The 16799-nt window shown below is 35.1% G+C and overlaps 1 protein-coding gene across 1 annotated transcript in view; it reads right to left on the bottom strand.

Moving 5' to 3' along the window:
- Positions 1-16799, bottom strand: part of LOC150094607 (cell adhesion molecule Dscam1-like) — a 198716-nt gene that overhangs the window by 56461 nt on the left and 125456 nt on the right. Inside the window, exons 8-10 of the mRNA XM_090411603.1 lie at positions 2057-2464; positions 1327-1488; positions 830-1117 (exon numbers count right to left, since the gene is read on the bottom strand). Coding sequence (XP_090267729.1) covers positions 830-1117; positions 1327-1488; positions 2057-2464 — 858 coding nt within the window. The remainder of the gene's footprint in view (positions 1-829; positions 1118-1326; positions 1489-2056; positions 2465-16799) is intronic.

Here is a 16799-nt window from a genome sequence, read left to right on the forward strand (position 1 = left end):
TTGGGTCGATGATTTTTAATTTGTCATTCCAGTTAATATAATAAATTTGAAATTTATTAAATATAAGTAAATGCGATTTAATACATTAAAAATATCATTAATGCATACTTATGCCTAATTGTAACGACTTACAATTTTTCCAGCACTCTAAATTGGAAAATTAATTTAATTGATTATAAAAATCAAGCGGATATTAGATCCTGCATTATTTATAATTTTAATCGCATAATTTATCATTTTTGCATCGCCGAACTGAAGCCTTTTGGCTGTTTATTTTAGTAAAAACTAATTTAATGGATTTTCTCTTCAACATCTATGGATTCACAAGGTCGATTTTGTTACTTCTGAAAATAATGTTTTATTTATATCCAAGATGTGAATGCCAGCTTTAATCTTCTTTCTGTGCAATAGAACTGTTTAAATATGTGTATAATATTTACACAATTTACAATGTTTACTAGTGATGGTAATACGCGGTAGATGGCGCTCGTGTTGGTGGTGGTAGAAGGATTAAGTAAGCCAGACGGTGAGCTGTAGAAGAATAATGCGCCCTCCCACGATGAGTCCTTGGATCCCTTGGAGTTGTCATATAATAATAATTATAATAATAATACGTATAAAGTACTATGATGCACTTAAAAGACAAAAATACTCTGAGTGAATGAAGAGAACAGTAATGAAGGGGATGCTCCGATAATGGAGACTCTACGGGAAGCAACTGACAATAATAAAATAGTTTTTTTTTTTTTAAATAATAATAATAAAGAATAGAAGGATACCTTTTTAGAAATCTATTTTCTGAATTTCCAATATAAAGAAAATCACTCACCATTCACAATCAGTGTTGTCGTGCGGTTAACTGCGGCAGCAGAATTGGAAGCCACGCAGGTGTAATTTCCAGTATCCTTGAAACCGACTTTGCGAAACACCAGCACTGCAGAGTCCTCGAAGTTTTGCAACGTTACGTCGGTCTCTAGAGGGACGGGGTAGTTATTTTTCATCCATAACACTCGTATGGGCGGGTCTCCCCTGACGACACTGCACATTAACTTCACTTTCATCAGCTCAGTGGCATAAACTTTCTCTGGAAGTGGTTGAGGGTCGATCATTGGAGCCACTAGAAAATAAAAATATTTGAATGCACTTTTCATGCTTTTGAAAATGCGTTTCTTACTAAGAAACCGATGAAGTTATGTAAAGCATTTTTAAAATTTACAAAACATTCATTTAATGGATATTTTATCTGAAAATGTGAAGTAGCTGACGTATATTAAAAAAAAAAAAAGTAATAAAAACGTTGGAAAAATAATGTGCACATATTTTTACCTAGTACACGAATGCTAAAACTTCCTTTGGCTGTCTGCTTCTTTTCATTTGTTGACATACAAGTGTATTCCCCTTCATCGATCATTCTCTGTACATCTCTTATGATGAGTTTTCCGCTCGACTCAACTTTCTGCCTGTGATTGGCCGGTAAGGTGGTGCCATCTAGGAGAAGCGTTGTGAGTTATGTCATTGATTGAATAATTGTTGACTAAATAAGTGCAGAAATTAAGTAATAAACGTTATTTTCACGATTAATTTCCACAATATTTAATTAAGAAATAACTTTTAAATTTCGCGTAGGTAAATTAAATTCAAATTCTATTTTATATACTTGAAAAAGATCGACTTGTTAATGAATATGAATATAGTATGTAGCAATCTTTTCTGACAACAATGGCTTGTGCATTGCGCGTGTTAGTTCGTTGTATAATTGCAAATACTGTATATTAAACACCAAATCCAATATTTAATTACAATTAAATAATATTAACGAATGTTATTTAATATTTGTAAATAAGTTTTATTCCTTTAAATATTTTTGTGTCACTTTTCTTTCATTTTATTTGTTTTAATGTTTTGTCTATTGAAAGTAACTGCCTTTTAGTCTGTATTTTCTCTATTTCCACGTGTTGATATACAACATTACGATACTCCAAGAAAATGGCTTCTCTCCTGAAAGTCGCAAGAAAAATCACTGATTACCTCAGATGAAATATTTACGGAAACTCACCTCTTTCCCATGTTACGGAAGCTATCGGATACCCCGAAACAGGACATCTCACGGAGAAGGTTTCCCCAGCGATCACCGAAACATTCCTCATCGTTCTGATAACCGGCGGGCCGTACACGTTTACTCTTGCCGCGTGACTTGTCGTGCCGACGGCGTTGTTCGCCACACATCGGAACTCTCCTCCATCTTCCACTCGGATCTCGGATATATTAACGTAACTGACCACGTGAGCGTCTGACGTTACAAAGTCCCCCACTCTGAAACGCAGAGCGTCTGGGATTGGAGCTTCGTCTAAATGCCACGTGATCTGTGGAAGAGGATTTCCAGAAGCCGCGCATTTAAGCGATATGAATGTTCCTGGCTGAACTGCTTCCTCAGGAAAGGTGTGGATCAACACAGGTGCGACATCTACCGGAGAAAATCAACATTATATTATTAACTTCGCCTCTAAATATGAAGTTCTGAAACAGAGTATGGTATGCAAATTCATAATAAATTTCGAAAAAAATAACAAACAATGAATAATAATTTAAAAATCAGTATTTTTCACCGTTCGTGTGGACCAATGTTTCTCTAATCGATAGATGCTGACTTAAAATCAATATTATAAGGACAGCTGAATCATAATATGATTTAAGTTTTTCCAAATTAAGGGACCGGGAAATCATCAAACAAACGTCCTTTTTCTGTAATTCACCCTTAGCTTTAATAATAAATTAACTATTAATAAATTAGCAGATATTCTTATGTTTAGAAAAGGAGAATTGAAAGATCACAAATGAAACTTTTTTTAAAAATCTTACTAAACTGCTGATGAGTGCTGATAACAGCACTGGAAAAGAATGATTGTTTTTGGTGAGTTTCTTCACTTTCTTTACTGCAACGTAATGTCGGATTAAAATTCTTAGGTTGGCAACCTTTTCTCTACGATATTTAAATAGTCTTCTAAAGTGATTCGTTCACAAGCAGACTTGAACAGAAACCCGAGCCCACCACTTCTTGTCATCTGGAAGGTTGTTATTCGTTGGTGTAAAATGCAAGACTTCTGTTATGCCAGTGACTATCTACGGAATTGACACACAATAATACGCTGACGGAACTGATGTATCTCATTACTCACGTGATTGATTATATATTATATTATCAACTGCATTTTTTTAAAGGACAAAATGTGGTTAAGTGAGTTCAGATCTTTTTGCATTTTTCTTGAGTGGTTGATCAGATTTCTTTTGTATTTTTCTCTAATGCTTTTCCTGATGATGTTTCCATGTCTAGTTAACAGACGAAATATCGAAGTAAATCTAATTTTTGTAAAAATAATTTACGTGTCTTACCCCTCATTCTTTCTTTTTGTGATGTTTTTTTATAACTCATTTTCAGTATTGTAATTGTAGGCTACTATTTGAGCACCTTGTTTTGAAAAACGTCACTGTAGTGTTTTACAATACTGAATATCTAGAAAAAGCCTTCAAATTGTAGTTACTCTTATTTGTTGGCTTGTTTATATTATTATTATTATTATAATTATATAACATGCCACAATACCCCACAAGGAGGCCAAAAACTTATTATAGGGGAAAGTACCTATGCGCACAACCGGTCTACATTACTGCACACAGCGGAACTCCCCACCATCTATCTCACACCAAAATCAATTTTTGTTAGTAAACCTCTGTGGCTTTTCATGGCCTACCTGCCTGCATTCGAACTGAAAAAAAAAAAAAAAAAAAAAAAAAAAAAAAAAAAAAAAAAACCCTCACTTTATTTACAGGCATGCGTTCACCTATCCCTTCCTGCTTTGTGTATTTTCACTGTAATCCCAAAATATTTGCTCACAATTTAATTATACATAGATAAATGGAGGCCATTGTACCATTTCCCGCTTTTTTCTCACCTACTTACTTTCTACTGTTTTTTTTTTTAAATATTATTGCTGATGCTTTTTTATGGCAAGTAACTTTAAATTTGTTTTCCGATTTCATTAACTGCAAATAAAATTAACTAAATTTTGACTACCAGAAAAATTGTTGTCACTTTGAAACTGACTCCTAACATTTCAAAATTAGAAAACCAACGTTTAAGATTTATCTCAAATTAGAGTGTGCATTCAGTTGAGAAATTTATTTGCTCTCAAAAGTTTTTTTTCCCCCTTTCGCAAGGTTGTTATACATTATATTGGAAAAATTAATTCCAAAAGGGACCTTTCGATAAAATAGCATTTATAAGAATTTTGATGTGATTATATAATGTAAATCTTAGTTGTAATATAAATGTTGTTATTAATGATTAGCTGTTATTAATTAACGGCTATTTGTTTTTCTAATAATTCATTGATGGAACTAGATTTACTCGGGGCATTCTTTAAAATTAAATGCACCCATATACAAATAAAGCGCACGTTAAATACACTTTTATAATCTCTACAAAGCGATTTCTTATAACTTACCAGATAAATACATTGGAAATGTTTCTGTAACAAAAATGGACATTTTTGGTATTAGAAACACTTCCATAAGTAGGAGTGTCAAAAATGACACTGCTACTTATGGAAAAGCGTAAAAATAATTAAAACCATTTAAAACACAAAGCAGTTTAAAACCATTTAAATTGCTGCTTTGGAGTTAGTCGGCAAGGGAAGAATTTTCCATTGCCATCTCATTGTCTTCCATAAACGTCTGGAGAATAGTGTCCCCAGCTGAGGGTAATTAAGCGCTTTTCCCATGACTAATTTTTTTCCTTCATCGGCTCTTTAAAGAAGAAATCAAGGACTGTTTGCTTTCCTCTCTAGTCAGCTTTCATGTCTGATATGCAGAGGATACGGGTGATGTGTGTCACTAGCTCACCACTTAGTTTCAACTTGACAGTATCTATTTAAACATCCAGTATTTGTTTGAAATTAGAGGTAGTGCCCTTTTCTTTTATGCAAGGGAGCTGCATTTCTTTGTGATCATGGGTACACAACAGTAAATAATAATAATTTGGTTACCAACTTACAAGGGAAACAGATTATACATGTGTGTATGCATGCGCAACTCGACTGAGCTGTGCTGGGTGTTCAGGTGAGTTGAAGGACTGTAAGGGAAAAGATTTTGGTGTTCATTCCTATCATGATAACCATGAATATTCAGGGACAATTTTAAGTGTATTTTTTGCGAATTCGTATAACCAAGACTCGTAGTGGTGACCGCTTTTATCAAAAAAAAAAAGAATTTTATTGGTTAATTCCTTTCAGAAATTTATGGCTTACATTAGTTTTGAGGAAGAAGTACTGTTTCCTACACTTGAATAAAACGAGCAAGGTTTCCACTTCAGCAATCTTGCTCCCTTTTTTTAACATTAAACCTGATTTTCAGTGTTTACGTTAGTGGAGTATTTCAATGTATTTTAGAAATTCAGGGTTGGCCCTGAATTCATGCAATGAAAATTAATCAAATATCCTTATTTCAAGGATATGCAGAAGTGCTTTGGTGTTTTAATTTTGGTTCCGGTTATCTCTACTTGAGATTTTCAAATCATGAGAACATTTCGTTAGTGACGTAAATAATAAGATCTCAAACTTTATTCTGTAAAGCAAAATATTATTGGATTTTTGTCATTTAATATAATACATTTGGCTTTAGACAGTTTTTGTTTCATAGATAATTTTAAAAGAGAATTTTGACGCTCTAAAGAAAAAGCAAAATATCAAGAAGAAAGTAAATGAAAATCTTGCACGTAATTAAAAAACGAGTGTGGATAAATTAACAGCTCATCAAGAGAAGAAAAAAGAGTAAACAAAGTCACAAAAACTGTCTTTTAAAACCAGAAAATTGGATTAAATAAAGAATTGTTCCTACAGAGAAATTGAAACCATGTCTCAGAAAGCAAACTCTCTTAAACACAAGCGAGAAAATTTCGTACACGCTGTCATCACATACCTTTAACCTTATGAATGAACGTATGAAAAAAAGTTACTGAAAAAAATGCATCCTTTAATTTCATGTACAGTGCAGTTATGTCGTAGTTTTTTCAATGCACAAATACTTGCCTTTAGCAATGACGGGCTTGGAAAAACGCACTTAATTTGTGTATAAATATTTAATTGTTAAAACACCAGGATATTAAGTTATGCACTTAAAATAAATTCCGCCTGTTTTTTTAATTCTTAAATTCTTATATTGATATGTAAAGTTTTCTTATTCGGAGTTATGTTTAAACATTCCCAGAATTCTAATGTACGCATTGCATATTAATGTCAACGGAATGAAAAATGTTTTTTTAATTTTTTTTTTTTTTTTAGAGTAAATAAACCAAGTCTTTAAAGCCTTCAAAGTATTCAAGTTTGCAAACGTTATTTTTGCGATTTGTGTTCTTCACAAGTGAACCTACCGGGTTGTTAGTAGAATTTTAGGTGTAATGTGGAGTAGCAGCAACCCAAACAATGTCACGAAATATCAGGTGAAGATATTTTTATATTAAAAATGATTCTTTCCCACAGCACTAGTTTTAGGAAAATATTATTTCGAGTCACTGCCAACAATAGTAACTGAAAAGATCAGCGACGATTTCAAAATCTTCTGAAAGGATAATTGTCCTAATAATGCACAAAATCGACGAAATGTTTTCTACTTTATTTCTTAATTTTGTGTCTTTCCCACGAATGTTTGAACCGCTGTGCAGGAAAAGACTGCCTCAATAGCAGAAGAGAACGCAAGAAATAAGTAAATACATCATATATTTAATTTTTTTTTTTTTTACTGCATATAAAATGCATGTTTGAATAATACCTAACTATTGAAGTATGCTCTCGTTATTTTTGTTTATAACTTAAAGGGTTCCTAGTTTCTTAGTACACCTTCTACTTCTTTAAATAATTTTCTCCTAAAAGGTTGCCGACAAGAATTTAGGTATGTTTTATCCTGTTACTCTCGACAGGTTTTAGCGTTAATAATATTTTCTTCAAGCGAAATCGTAAGCTTGTGTACTCTCTCTCGCGGTATGGTACGGTTAGAGAAAAGAGTAATACCGGGATTACAGGAGAGTGGGTGCGATGGACTAAGCTAATGCAGGTCAGCGCCCCAGCGCGCATCAAACCGAGGCATTTTATCCGTCTTCAAACATTTGGCAGCTGACGTACTCTAAAGGACTGGAAAGGCTTCAGCTTTTTCCCATCAGCTTAGTAGAGAATGATGGCAAACTATATTTTGCTAACCAAGCAAATGCAAACGAAACAACGATAAAACCGAAGTTTGGGTGGTGATAACACATTCTCTCCCTTGAAGAGCGTAGTGTTTTTACTGATTGGCCAAAGTATCGCGCTCCTCAAGAAAGGCACATGTCATCGACAAGTGTTTCCCTGTCAGTGCAGGGGTCTTGGTAGTAGGCACAGGATTTAAGTTTTAGTTAGAGAGGACGATTTTTAAGTCTTAGGAGTTTAACATTTCTTGTTTTGCTAGTACGTTTGCTTTGTTAATAAAATAAAATATTAATTCAAGTTTTGATTTAAAAATAAAAAGTTAATCTAACGGATTTCATTCCCAAGGGTTGAGCTCCTTTTGTTCTAGCTAACTTTTTAAGGGTCGATGGTCAACCTGTCTCATTTCTTTAGCTATCAGTATTAGTTGAGCTCGAAGCTGTAACTGAATAAACACTATTAAATCATATTGTCATTTGTATTATAATTCAAAAATTTATTACGCACAAAGGTTTCGTTTATGTAATTTAACAAGCGGTTCACAATTTTCTGTGAGATACATTGAGGTGATGGCAACTTACGGATCCGTCAAAGTCCTTCGGTTGGATTAAGCAAACAGCACTAATAAGAACTTTGGCAATCCCTTGTAGAGTTTGTGGTAGAAGGTTAGTCTCCATCACCATACTCAGTACAGGCGAAAAAGTTGGATGCATCCTATATTATGATATATAATGTCTTAGGCTTCGACATAAATTCTAACCTCTACCAATGTCTTAATTATGAAATGTTACCGCATTTTGCTGGCACTGATGTATTGGATTTATTAGCCGAGAAAATTAAGATTCAGCTAACCCTAAAGGAGACAGTTACATTATCATATATCATGCATCTATAGATTTTAAGTTGAACGTTTTATTGAAATAAGTATTGATACGCTTCCTGTTTTCGAATGAAACATACCAATGGGTATATTTCTCTCGTCACTAAGCAGCCTGCCGTCACTTCAATCTGACCGTGGTGCCAATTGAAAATCATAGTGGGACAGTATGCTGGGAGTAGAGGAGTACTCTCGAGGCTAATCATTAAGAGGAGACTGTGCTCCCTCTTAATGGGTGACATGTTCGTTAGTTTTTACCTCCTCTTAAGTACGTATGCTTATTTAAATATTCTTCCATGCTATCAAATATGAAACAGAACATGAAAAGTACGTTATTCTGCGCGGCGGGAATAAAATCGCATTAAAAGGAAAACACACAATCACAGAAATCGACTTCAGCTAAACAACCCGCGACATATATCATCGCTAATGCACGTGGATGATTTCACATCCGCAGTATTAACATTCTGAAAACGAATGTCGATGATTTGATGTGAAAACCTTAATTACAATACAAAAGCACGTGCATCAATACTTAAAATCTCTTGTCTTAAAGCAATCTCAACTGCCTGTCTCAACTAATTTCCACCTGAATTACGGAAATACACTAGGAAAAATTGTGAACGTCACGTGCTTGCCATTGCATGCAAATCTGACAAATGGACACGTGGTTTATTGTGAACATTGTGGTTCAAAATTTCCCTGATACACTTTCTTCCTCTCATTTGTTATCTTTACCGCTCTCCAGATTATAATAACCATCCCGATCTCTTTGGCTATTTCTCTCGTAAATTGTCCTTCCTGCAGTCAGTCTGGTTCAAATGCCCAGATAACCTTCCTTGGTATAGTTACGGGTAGCAGACTGTAAGTTAGAAAGCTTAATTTTTAAAAAATTACCTTCCTCTAACTAATGGGTTGGTTAGTAGATTGTGGTTAATTTTTACGACGAATTTTCCGGCTACGAAATCTCATAATCCTGAGATTTATCTCATATTAAATCTCGCACACCTTTCTCCTCTTCTTAGCCATTTTTTTTCATCTATAATGTACATGTTATGAGATTCTCTATTTGTTAACTTCAACCATCTATCTCTCCCTTTCGTCTGATTCAGACGGGTTGGGTCTCCTCCTAATGAGGAGTCACGGCGAAATAGTGCAGCCGGTACGCCACTTCACTACTGCATCCATAATGGAGGTATTCATGACTGTAGTCCGTGTGTGTTCACAAGGCCGATTTGCGTGCTTTGCGAGATGAAAAACCTCCAGCTAAACTGGGGATAAAACCCTACTGCCCGCGCCCAAGACAGGCTATCTTGGCTATGGCTGAGGAAGATCCTTAAACTCCTCACGTCTCCGACGAGAATCGAACCTAGGACACTCCTTCCGCAGGCATATGGTTGCGAAGCGCACAGCCACTAGGCTAATCGCGTGGACAACTTCAACCATAAGATTGTTTAAATTTCCCATAATACGGAACGCCATTCATTCAGCCATTCTCAATTGTCCTACCCTTTGATAACGCCTTGGTGCCGAATAGGATAATTTTCTTCGTGATTTCTGCTTTACATGGTGTAATTGGCCTTTCTGTTCTCCTGATCGAAACCCTTGCATCGACTGAACAGCCGAAATATTTGTAAGCGGTATTCATTTCCCACTCCATTAATATTCCTGACTGACTATTATCGTAGTCTTGATTCTCCTATGAGTGGCCTAATGTAACTAACCTAAAAAAGAAATTCTGCGTATCACAACTGCTACGAAATCCGAACTTTGTTTTACTTTGCACTCCAACTGTAACGCAAATCGCAATGTTAGCAAAAAATAATAATAATAATAATCTGAATGGTATTTTGAAAGCGAGTAAAACAAAATTTTCCAAACTCTAATCCTTTGCCAAGCTACTAGGCACATATTTCTACACCCTTCTCGACTTGCAATTCTCTCGCTCTCTAACACACACACACACACACACACACACACACACACACACACACACACACACACACACAGCACTGATAAATCAGGTCTTCTCAATTAAGTATTGATGGCCAATCATCAGTCAGGACTGGGAAATGATACTTTCGCATAGAAATTGTCATTTAATAAAAAAATACAAAAAGAATAAGAGGTATGCAGTTAAATGGCACACTTTTCATAAATTCTTAAATGAAACCAGTATAATGTAATTCAGGAAGCAACGTTCTAACATCTTAACAGAGAAATGCTACCTTTATTGGTAATATCAGTAATGGCTACAATTGTAGATCAGCTTGGTGATAAATTGGATTTATTAAGACTGATGACGTGATGCAAACGATAATAACTGGTGAAGTCGTAGAAATTTTCAGACAACCATTTTTGACTTTTCCCAGAGGTGTGGCAAGGGGCCGAATCCTGCTGCCATACATACGGCCTAACATTGGCTACCCTTGTTATCCAGGGCTTGACTACAGTTAGCAACTCCACGAACAAAGCCCGAATTCCAATGCCAGGGTTCTTCAACACCTGTTCCTGCAGATTTGCGAGGAATTCTGCTGTACGAACGCAATCAGATCGTCTGCTAGGGATCTTTCTTCTTGCTACATCCTCGTAGTCACCATTGCAAGTCTCTAGTTCATGCCTGATTGTTTTTACTGTATTCAGGGAGCATTGGGCAGCAGTCGTAATATCCTTATTTTGATGGCGGGCACGAATCATCATGATACAAGTTATTCTCTTCCATGATTCAGGTGGGTTCCAGCTATCCATCCTTTCTGACATCTTGTATGTGAATGAAGAAGGGTCCAAACTTTTAAATGAAGAGAAGTGTGTGTTAATACATGTAACTTACGGAAAAATATAATTAATTATAAATATGTCAAATTTATCCCGAACACCCTGTAATATATAAGTCACAGTGATCTCTTAAATTCTCAATCCTTTTCTGAAAGCTTATTCTGAAGTTATGAACTTTATTTCATTAGGCAGTTTATTGCAGCTACTTGTTGCTAAGTGTTCAAAGCATTTATGAAAAACTACTTTATTTACCTAAGGAACTATGAGCCAATTCCAGCCCCATCGTAAACCATAGTCAACACTGTAATTTTTTTTCTTTGTTTATAATGTAATTTCTTACATATAGTATACAACAATAAAGGTAGAATTTCTGTAATGGCAAAATATTATGAATAGCAGACGGGTAATTGCTTGAAAATGCGAAGTCAGTAATGACTATTGCTCTAATTATTCTATTTTGTATTCTCATCAGAGGAAGTAGATTGTTGAAGTAATCTTCACCCCAACAGCGATACCATATTGCAGTGAGGAATTTACCCAAGAATAAGCATCTTAAGTGTATAATTAAATGTATATCTTAAGAATGCTGCATTTACAATTTTTAACATAATTTATTCTGTTAATTATATACCTCAACAATTTTTTTGTTAAAAATGAGAGATGAGAGGTCTATTTCAGGTTGCCGTCTATATGGAGGTCCAAATACTTGAATGATATTGTTGATTTGATAAGCTATAATTAATTTTGGAGATCACTACATTTCGTTTCATTCCATGATGCAAATAATCTGTTAACGTGAAGTATACATATTTACTTTTATTGCTGTTGATTTTAAGTCCGTTATCTCATCTCATCTCATCTTCCTTTTTCCTCTTTTACCTTGCGGTGTCGAGGGTTTATTAATCATCGGACCTCAGCTGTTCTCAGGATAAGGTGGTCAGACCTATGCCCCAACGTATCCCATGTTCGTAGTGGTCAGGGGTGTTCAACCCGTCGATCTCTTGTGTATTCCTCCTTACTTACAAATTTAATTAAAACTAAAAACATAATATTTTATTTATCATTATTTTGTATTATTTTTAATTCGCTTTAAGTGTATTGCTATTTGTTTATTTATTTTTCGTTAAAATTGTCAAATCAGTAATTTTCTTAATAAGTCCGGGTAAATGAATTAATTTGGATCAGTGGAAGTCAAACAACGAGCCAAGTGAATACGATTATAAGCAAAGTGTAAAAACTCGATTGTAGCTTAAATATTCAATATTCCGAAGCACATTACATCGACGTTTTATTTAGGTTAAGCCCCATGTGAATATTGTAAAAAAATAAACTTTGTTTGTCTCGGTATAGTTTGTATTAGATGTTTTTGTAAATAACTCTTTTGAAGTTAACTGAACTGTATATACTGCTTTAATAAAAATATGTTAGAGTGTTAAAAACAAAATCAATGTTTTTGTTCACCGAAACTGTACATGGCGGCATTAGAAAGATTGTTATTGAAACTTGTATCTATGAGAAAGGTTTGCAGGCTCCAAGTGTAAACATCTCCGAAGTCAGTCAGAAAGAGTTCAAACAACTTTCCAATGGCCGGCAACTTACAATCAAAAGAAAGCGGAGGAGAACAAAAGGCGTGCCGAACTTGAAACTTAAGATGAAAGACTCATACCGATTCTTTGGGGGTTGCCAAACTTCATGCGAGGTCTCAGAGGAGGCATAATAAAAAGGGACTGAAGCAAGCAGAAGGAGTCCCGGTTCCAGAATTGCTGTCAGAGAGGAGGCCGCCCGGTCCAGAGTCGCTGGATCCACGTTGCTCGGGAGAGGAGTTTCCCGCTTCCAGAAATGAGCTTCTGGTTCGAAACGTCGCTAGAGAGAGACTACTTCTAGGCCACAGACAAGGTTTCAAATTGCCGAAAGGAAGAGTTCCAACTGCCGGAGAAACGTTTGGTCAGGTTAACGTCAACCATTCACCAGTGTGTTGCGTTTTCATTACAATTTGATGAATCAAACGACTTCACTGATATTGCTCAGTTAATGGTATTTATTCGCATGGTATTTCAAGATTATTCAAGTAAAGAAGAACTTTTGAAAATTATACCATTATTGGGAAGGACTAGGGGAGAAGACATTTTTTCGGCATTTGATGAATTTGTGAAACCACACAAACTTCCGCTTTTTAAACTTGTGTCTATTACTACTGATGGTGTTCCTGCAATGATAGGTAATAAATCAGGCTTCATTTCATTATGTAAAAACGATGACAAACATCCAGATTTTTTAATATATCACTGTATTATTCACCAACAAGTACTGTGGAGTAAAAGATTAAACACAAAAGATGTTTTGGATATTACATTTAAAATTGTAAATTCTGTTTGAGGAAAAGCCCTGAAACGGAGGTTATTTAAATTACAGGCAGATGATGATAGGGAACTTCTGTTGTTCAATAATGTTCGCTGGCTCAGCAGAAGTCAATTTTTAGAAAGATTTCTTGTATTAATTAACGATATAAAAATTTTTCTTAATGAAAAAGGAGATATTTATCCACAATTGAGTGATCAAAGGTGGTTGTTACACTTATCATTTTTAGTAGATTTCTGTACGAAATTAAGCAATTTAAATTTAGAGTAAGAAGGTAGAGATAAAAATTTTATTGACGTGTTAAGTTCAATAAAAACTTTAAATTAAGAAATTAAAATTAAAGAAAATATAAATGACCACAAATTTAGACATCTCCCATATTTATTAAACTTTTTTGAACAAAATCAAGAAATGCTTTGCTATGATTTAAAAGAATTTATTAGTGAGATAGAATTAGTTGAGGAAGAAATAAATTCAAGATTTAAAGATTTTAATAAAACTGAAATGATTGTATCTTTTATCAATAATCCATTTTAAGAAAACTTGGACATCACAGAAATTTCAAATAAAATTAGTGGGCTGTTTGATATAAACCAAGCTGAAGTAGAACTTGATATAATAAACATTCAGAATAGTTTACATTTAAAATCAATAAACAGTGAAGTCATTTGGAAGTATGCACATGAAAAATTCCCAATATTAACTGATATTGCGCGAAAAATTCTGTCGTGTTTCGGATCGACATACTTGTCAGAATCCGCTTTTTCCAATGGACGTCATAAAAAATCAGTTAAGAAACCGAATTACAAATGATCATTTGGATGATTGTCTGTGATTGGCCACTTCTTCATATCAACTTGACTATGAAAATATTGCGAGGTCCAAACAATGCCAAATTTCACATGAATTTTTTTTTTTTAATCAAGCAGCATTTCTTGTAACTTGTGAGGTTGTAATCAGTCTGTTGTTTTTTCTAACTTTGGTTTTCGAAAGTAGAGAAATAAATATTTTATTTCAATATATTTTGTTGTATTAAAATATTTGTTGTATTAAAATAATTAAAAGTGATAAATAAATTTTAAATACATAAATGAAGTTTTTAGTTGTGTATTTTTTTTTTAGTTATTTATTTGTGCGTGATCAGGTTGGCAGAACGTGATCTATATAAGAGAGTAGATCGCGGAATAACTTTTTATAGAAAAGTAGCTCGCGCAGTAAATAAGGTTGAACACTAGTTTTTATCTCGGAAACCAACAGTTTTGAAGGATTTTTTATCCTGCAGAAACTGGAGAGAAAAACCCTGCTGTTTATCCACACCCAAGACAGGCTAACTTGGCTATGGCTGAGGAAGATCCTTGAACTCCTGATGTTAACGGGAATCGAACCTAGGTCACTCCTTCCCCTGGCATATGGTTGCGAAGAGCAAAGCCACTAGGCTAACGCTGGGACCCAATAAGTCCGTTATTTTTTATTTTTTTTATGTTGCTCCCACCAACGAAAAGTTGTTAGCGGACCTATAGTACATTTTATACAGTGAGTAGGCTGAGGATTTTTGTTTCCATTTTTATCAATTTTGCATACTCTTTTCCGGAATCCCTGCTCTATAGACCGAACGTGGAACGTTTTCAAGCCATTTAAGGCCTCCAATAAGCGGGAGGTGGTCTCACATCGGGCGATGAAGTTAATCTCTCACCTAAAGACATTGACAAACCATGCCTTCGGAAGGACTGGAATCTGCATCCTTTTGATTGGAAGACTGCTTCGCTACCCGCTCTGCCATCCAATCCAGCATTATTGCTAAACCACCTATTTAGTTTCAACACATCATGGCTGATCCCATTTTGCAGATCCTCAACAGTCGTTTCAGTGTATGTCATCAGCGAACGACATCATTTTCGAAAATCTTTGTACTCAAACAGATCATTAACAATATTAAAAATAGGACAGGTCCTAGCATCGAACTTTGCGAGACTGCCTATTTTATTATTCAAAATAACTTCTGTGAAGACGAATTCATATTAAACTTGCGCTGTTTTTTTTTCTCCAAACCTTCCACGCTGTTCGGCTACTAATTGACCTATTTCAGACAAGCTGGTGTGTCTGACGTGGCCCTCGAGGTCGCCATGTGAGAAGCCCCGCTCTGTATTATTCCACCGCTCATGTGTGAGATTGAATTGCAAAGAGATCTAATGTTAACACAGTGATGAGCACATAAAGAAGAACTGATCAAATTGAAAAGTCGGTGATATTATAGGAAAATTATGCTTAAAAAATTTACTCTCCTGCATAGTTTTTCGTTATTTCAATACCAAACCTTTTTGGAACGAACTAAAACTTCACGACAAGATGAATTCGTTCAACAGAGATACTTAGACTAGTAGTCATAAAGAAGAGGAGTCATAAATGCATTTCGCATTATCACAAAGTGGTAAAAATAATGCTAAGAGAGAGAGAGAAAGCGATTGAGAGTGTGATCAGACCAAAACCTTTTGGAACGAGGAAAAAACTTAGTTGGACAAAATGAGTTCGTTCAGCAACGATTCTGGGACTAGTGGTCATGTAAAGAAGAATAGTAATAAACCTATCTCATATCATCTCGTGTTGGTTTGGCTGACTTCGCCATATAATCTCTAAACTTCAACTACGTATCCACAATCAGCTACACCAAGTCGTTGGTGTATCACAAAGGGTGAAAAGAATGCTTAGAGAGAGAGAGAGAGAGAGAGAGAGAGAGAGAGAGACTGCGTGTGATCAGGCCAAATTAGGGATTAATCAGTATTGGTGTGTGTGTGTGCGCGCGCGCTCGTGTACGACTTTGCTTGCACAATTTAGATCGCTCTGAAATATAGTCTTTTACTTAAAATTGTCTTTTACTTGTTTTTATCCCCGAAAAAAATATTTAAGAAAATGACTAATGCGAATACCCTTGCTAAGTAACACGCATAATTTCCATTCTCGTGTACTGAAAAAAGTACTCAATGTCAATAAAATCCCTTTAATAACTTATATGCTTCTATTAGTTCTCCTATTTTCTAGATATCAGCTAGTTTTTGAAGTCCACAGACCGTCAATCTAAACTCATAGGGAGTATTCCATAGACATGTCACAATTTTTATCACTCGTCTCTAGATCCTCTCCACTAGAAGTAGTAGAGAGGATCTAGAGACGGAATCCGGGTATCCAGATTTGCACACAGTAGTCCAGATATGGCCTTATAACCGTATGTAGGGAACCCTAGCCTTTCTATATCTGCTTGTTAATGTATTCTTCAACAACCTCTTCTAGTGTTCTTTTGGCTGTCTTCGCTATATATGACCTCTAAGCTTCAACTAGATGACCACAATCAACACCAAGTCCTTGGTGTGTCCAGTAATGCAAGATATGTGGAATGCTGTCAAATGCCTTCGGAAAATTAGGAATATCACTGAAAAGCCATTTCATTTATCCATGTCCATTGTAATTTGATTATAAAGAGTAAGCAAATTACTAAGTCAAGACCTAACTTTCACAAAACCATGTTGTTCATATAGAGTCCTGAACTCTGTCTTTCACTAATTTCT

Source organism: Typopeltis vanoorti, chromosome 21 (genome assembly GCF_054136105.1).
Source record: "Typopeltis vanoorti isolate ZY-2024b chromosome 21, IOZ_Tvanoo_1.0, whole genome shotgun sequence".
Taxonomy (NCBI): domain Eukaryota; kingdom Metazoa; phylum Arthropoda; class Arachnida; order Uropygi; family Thelyphonidae; genus Typopeltis; species Typopeltis vanoorti.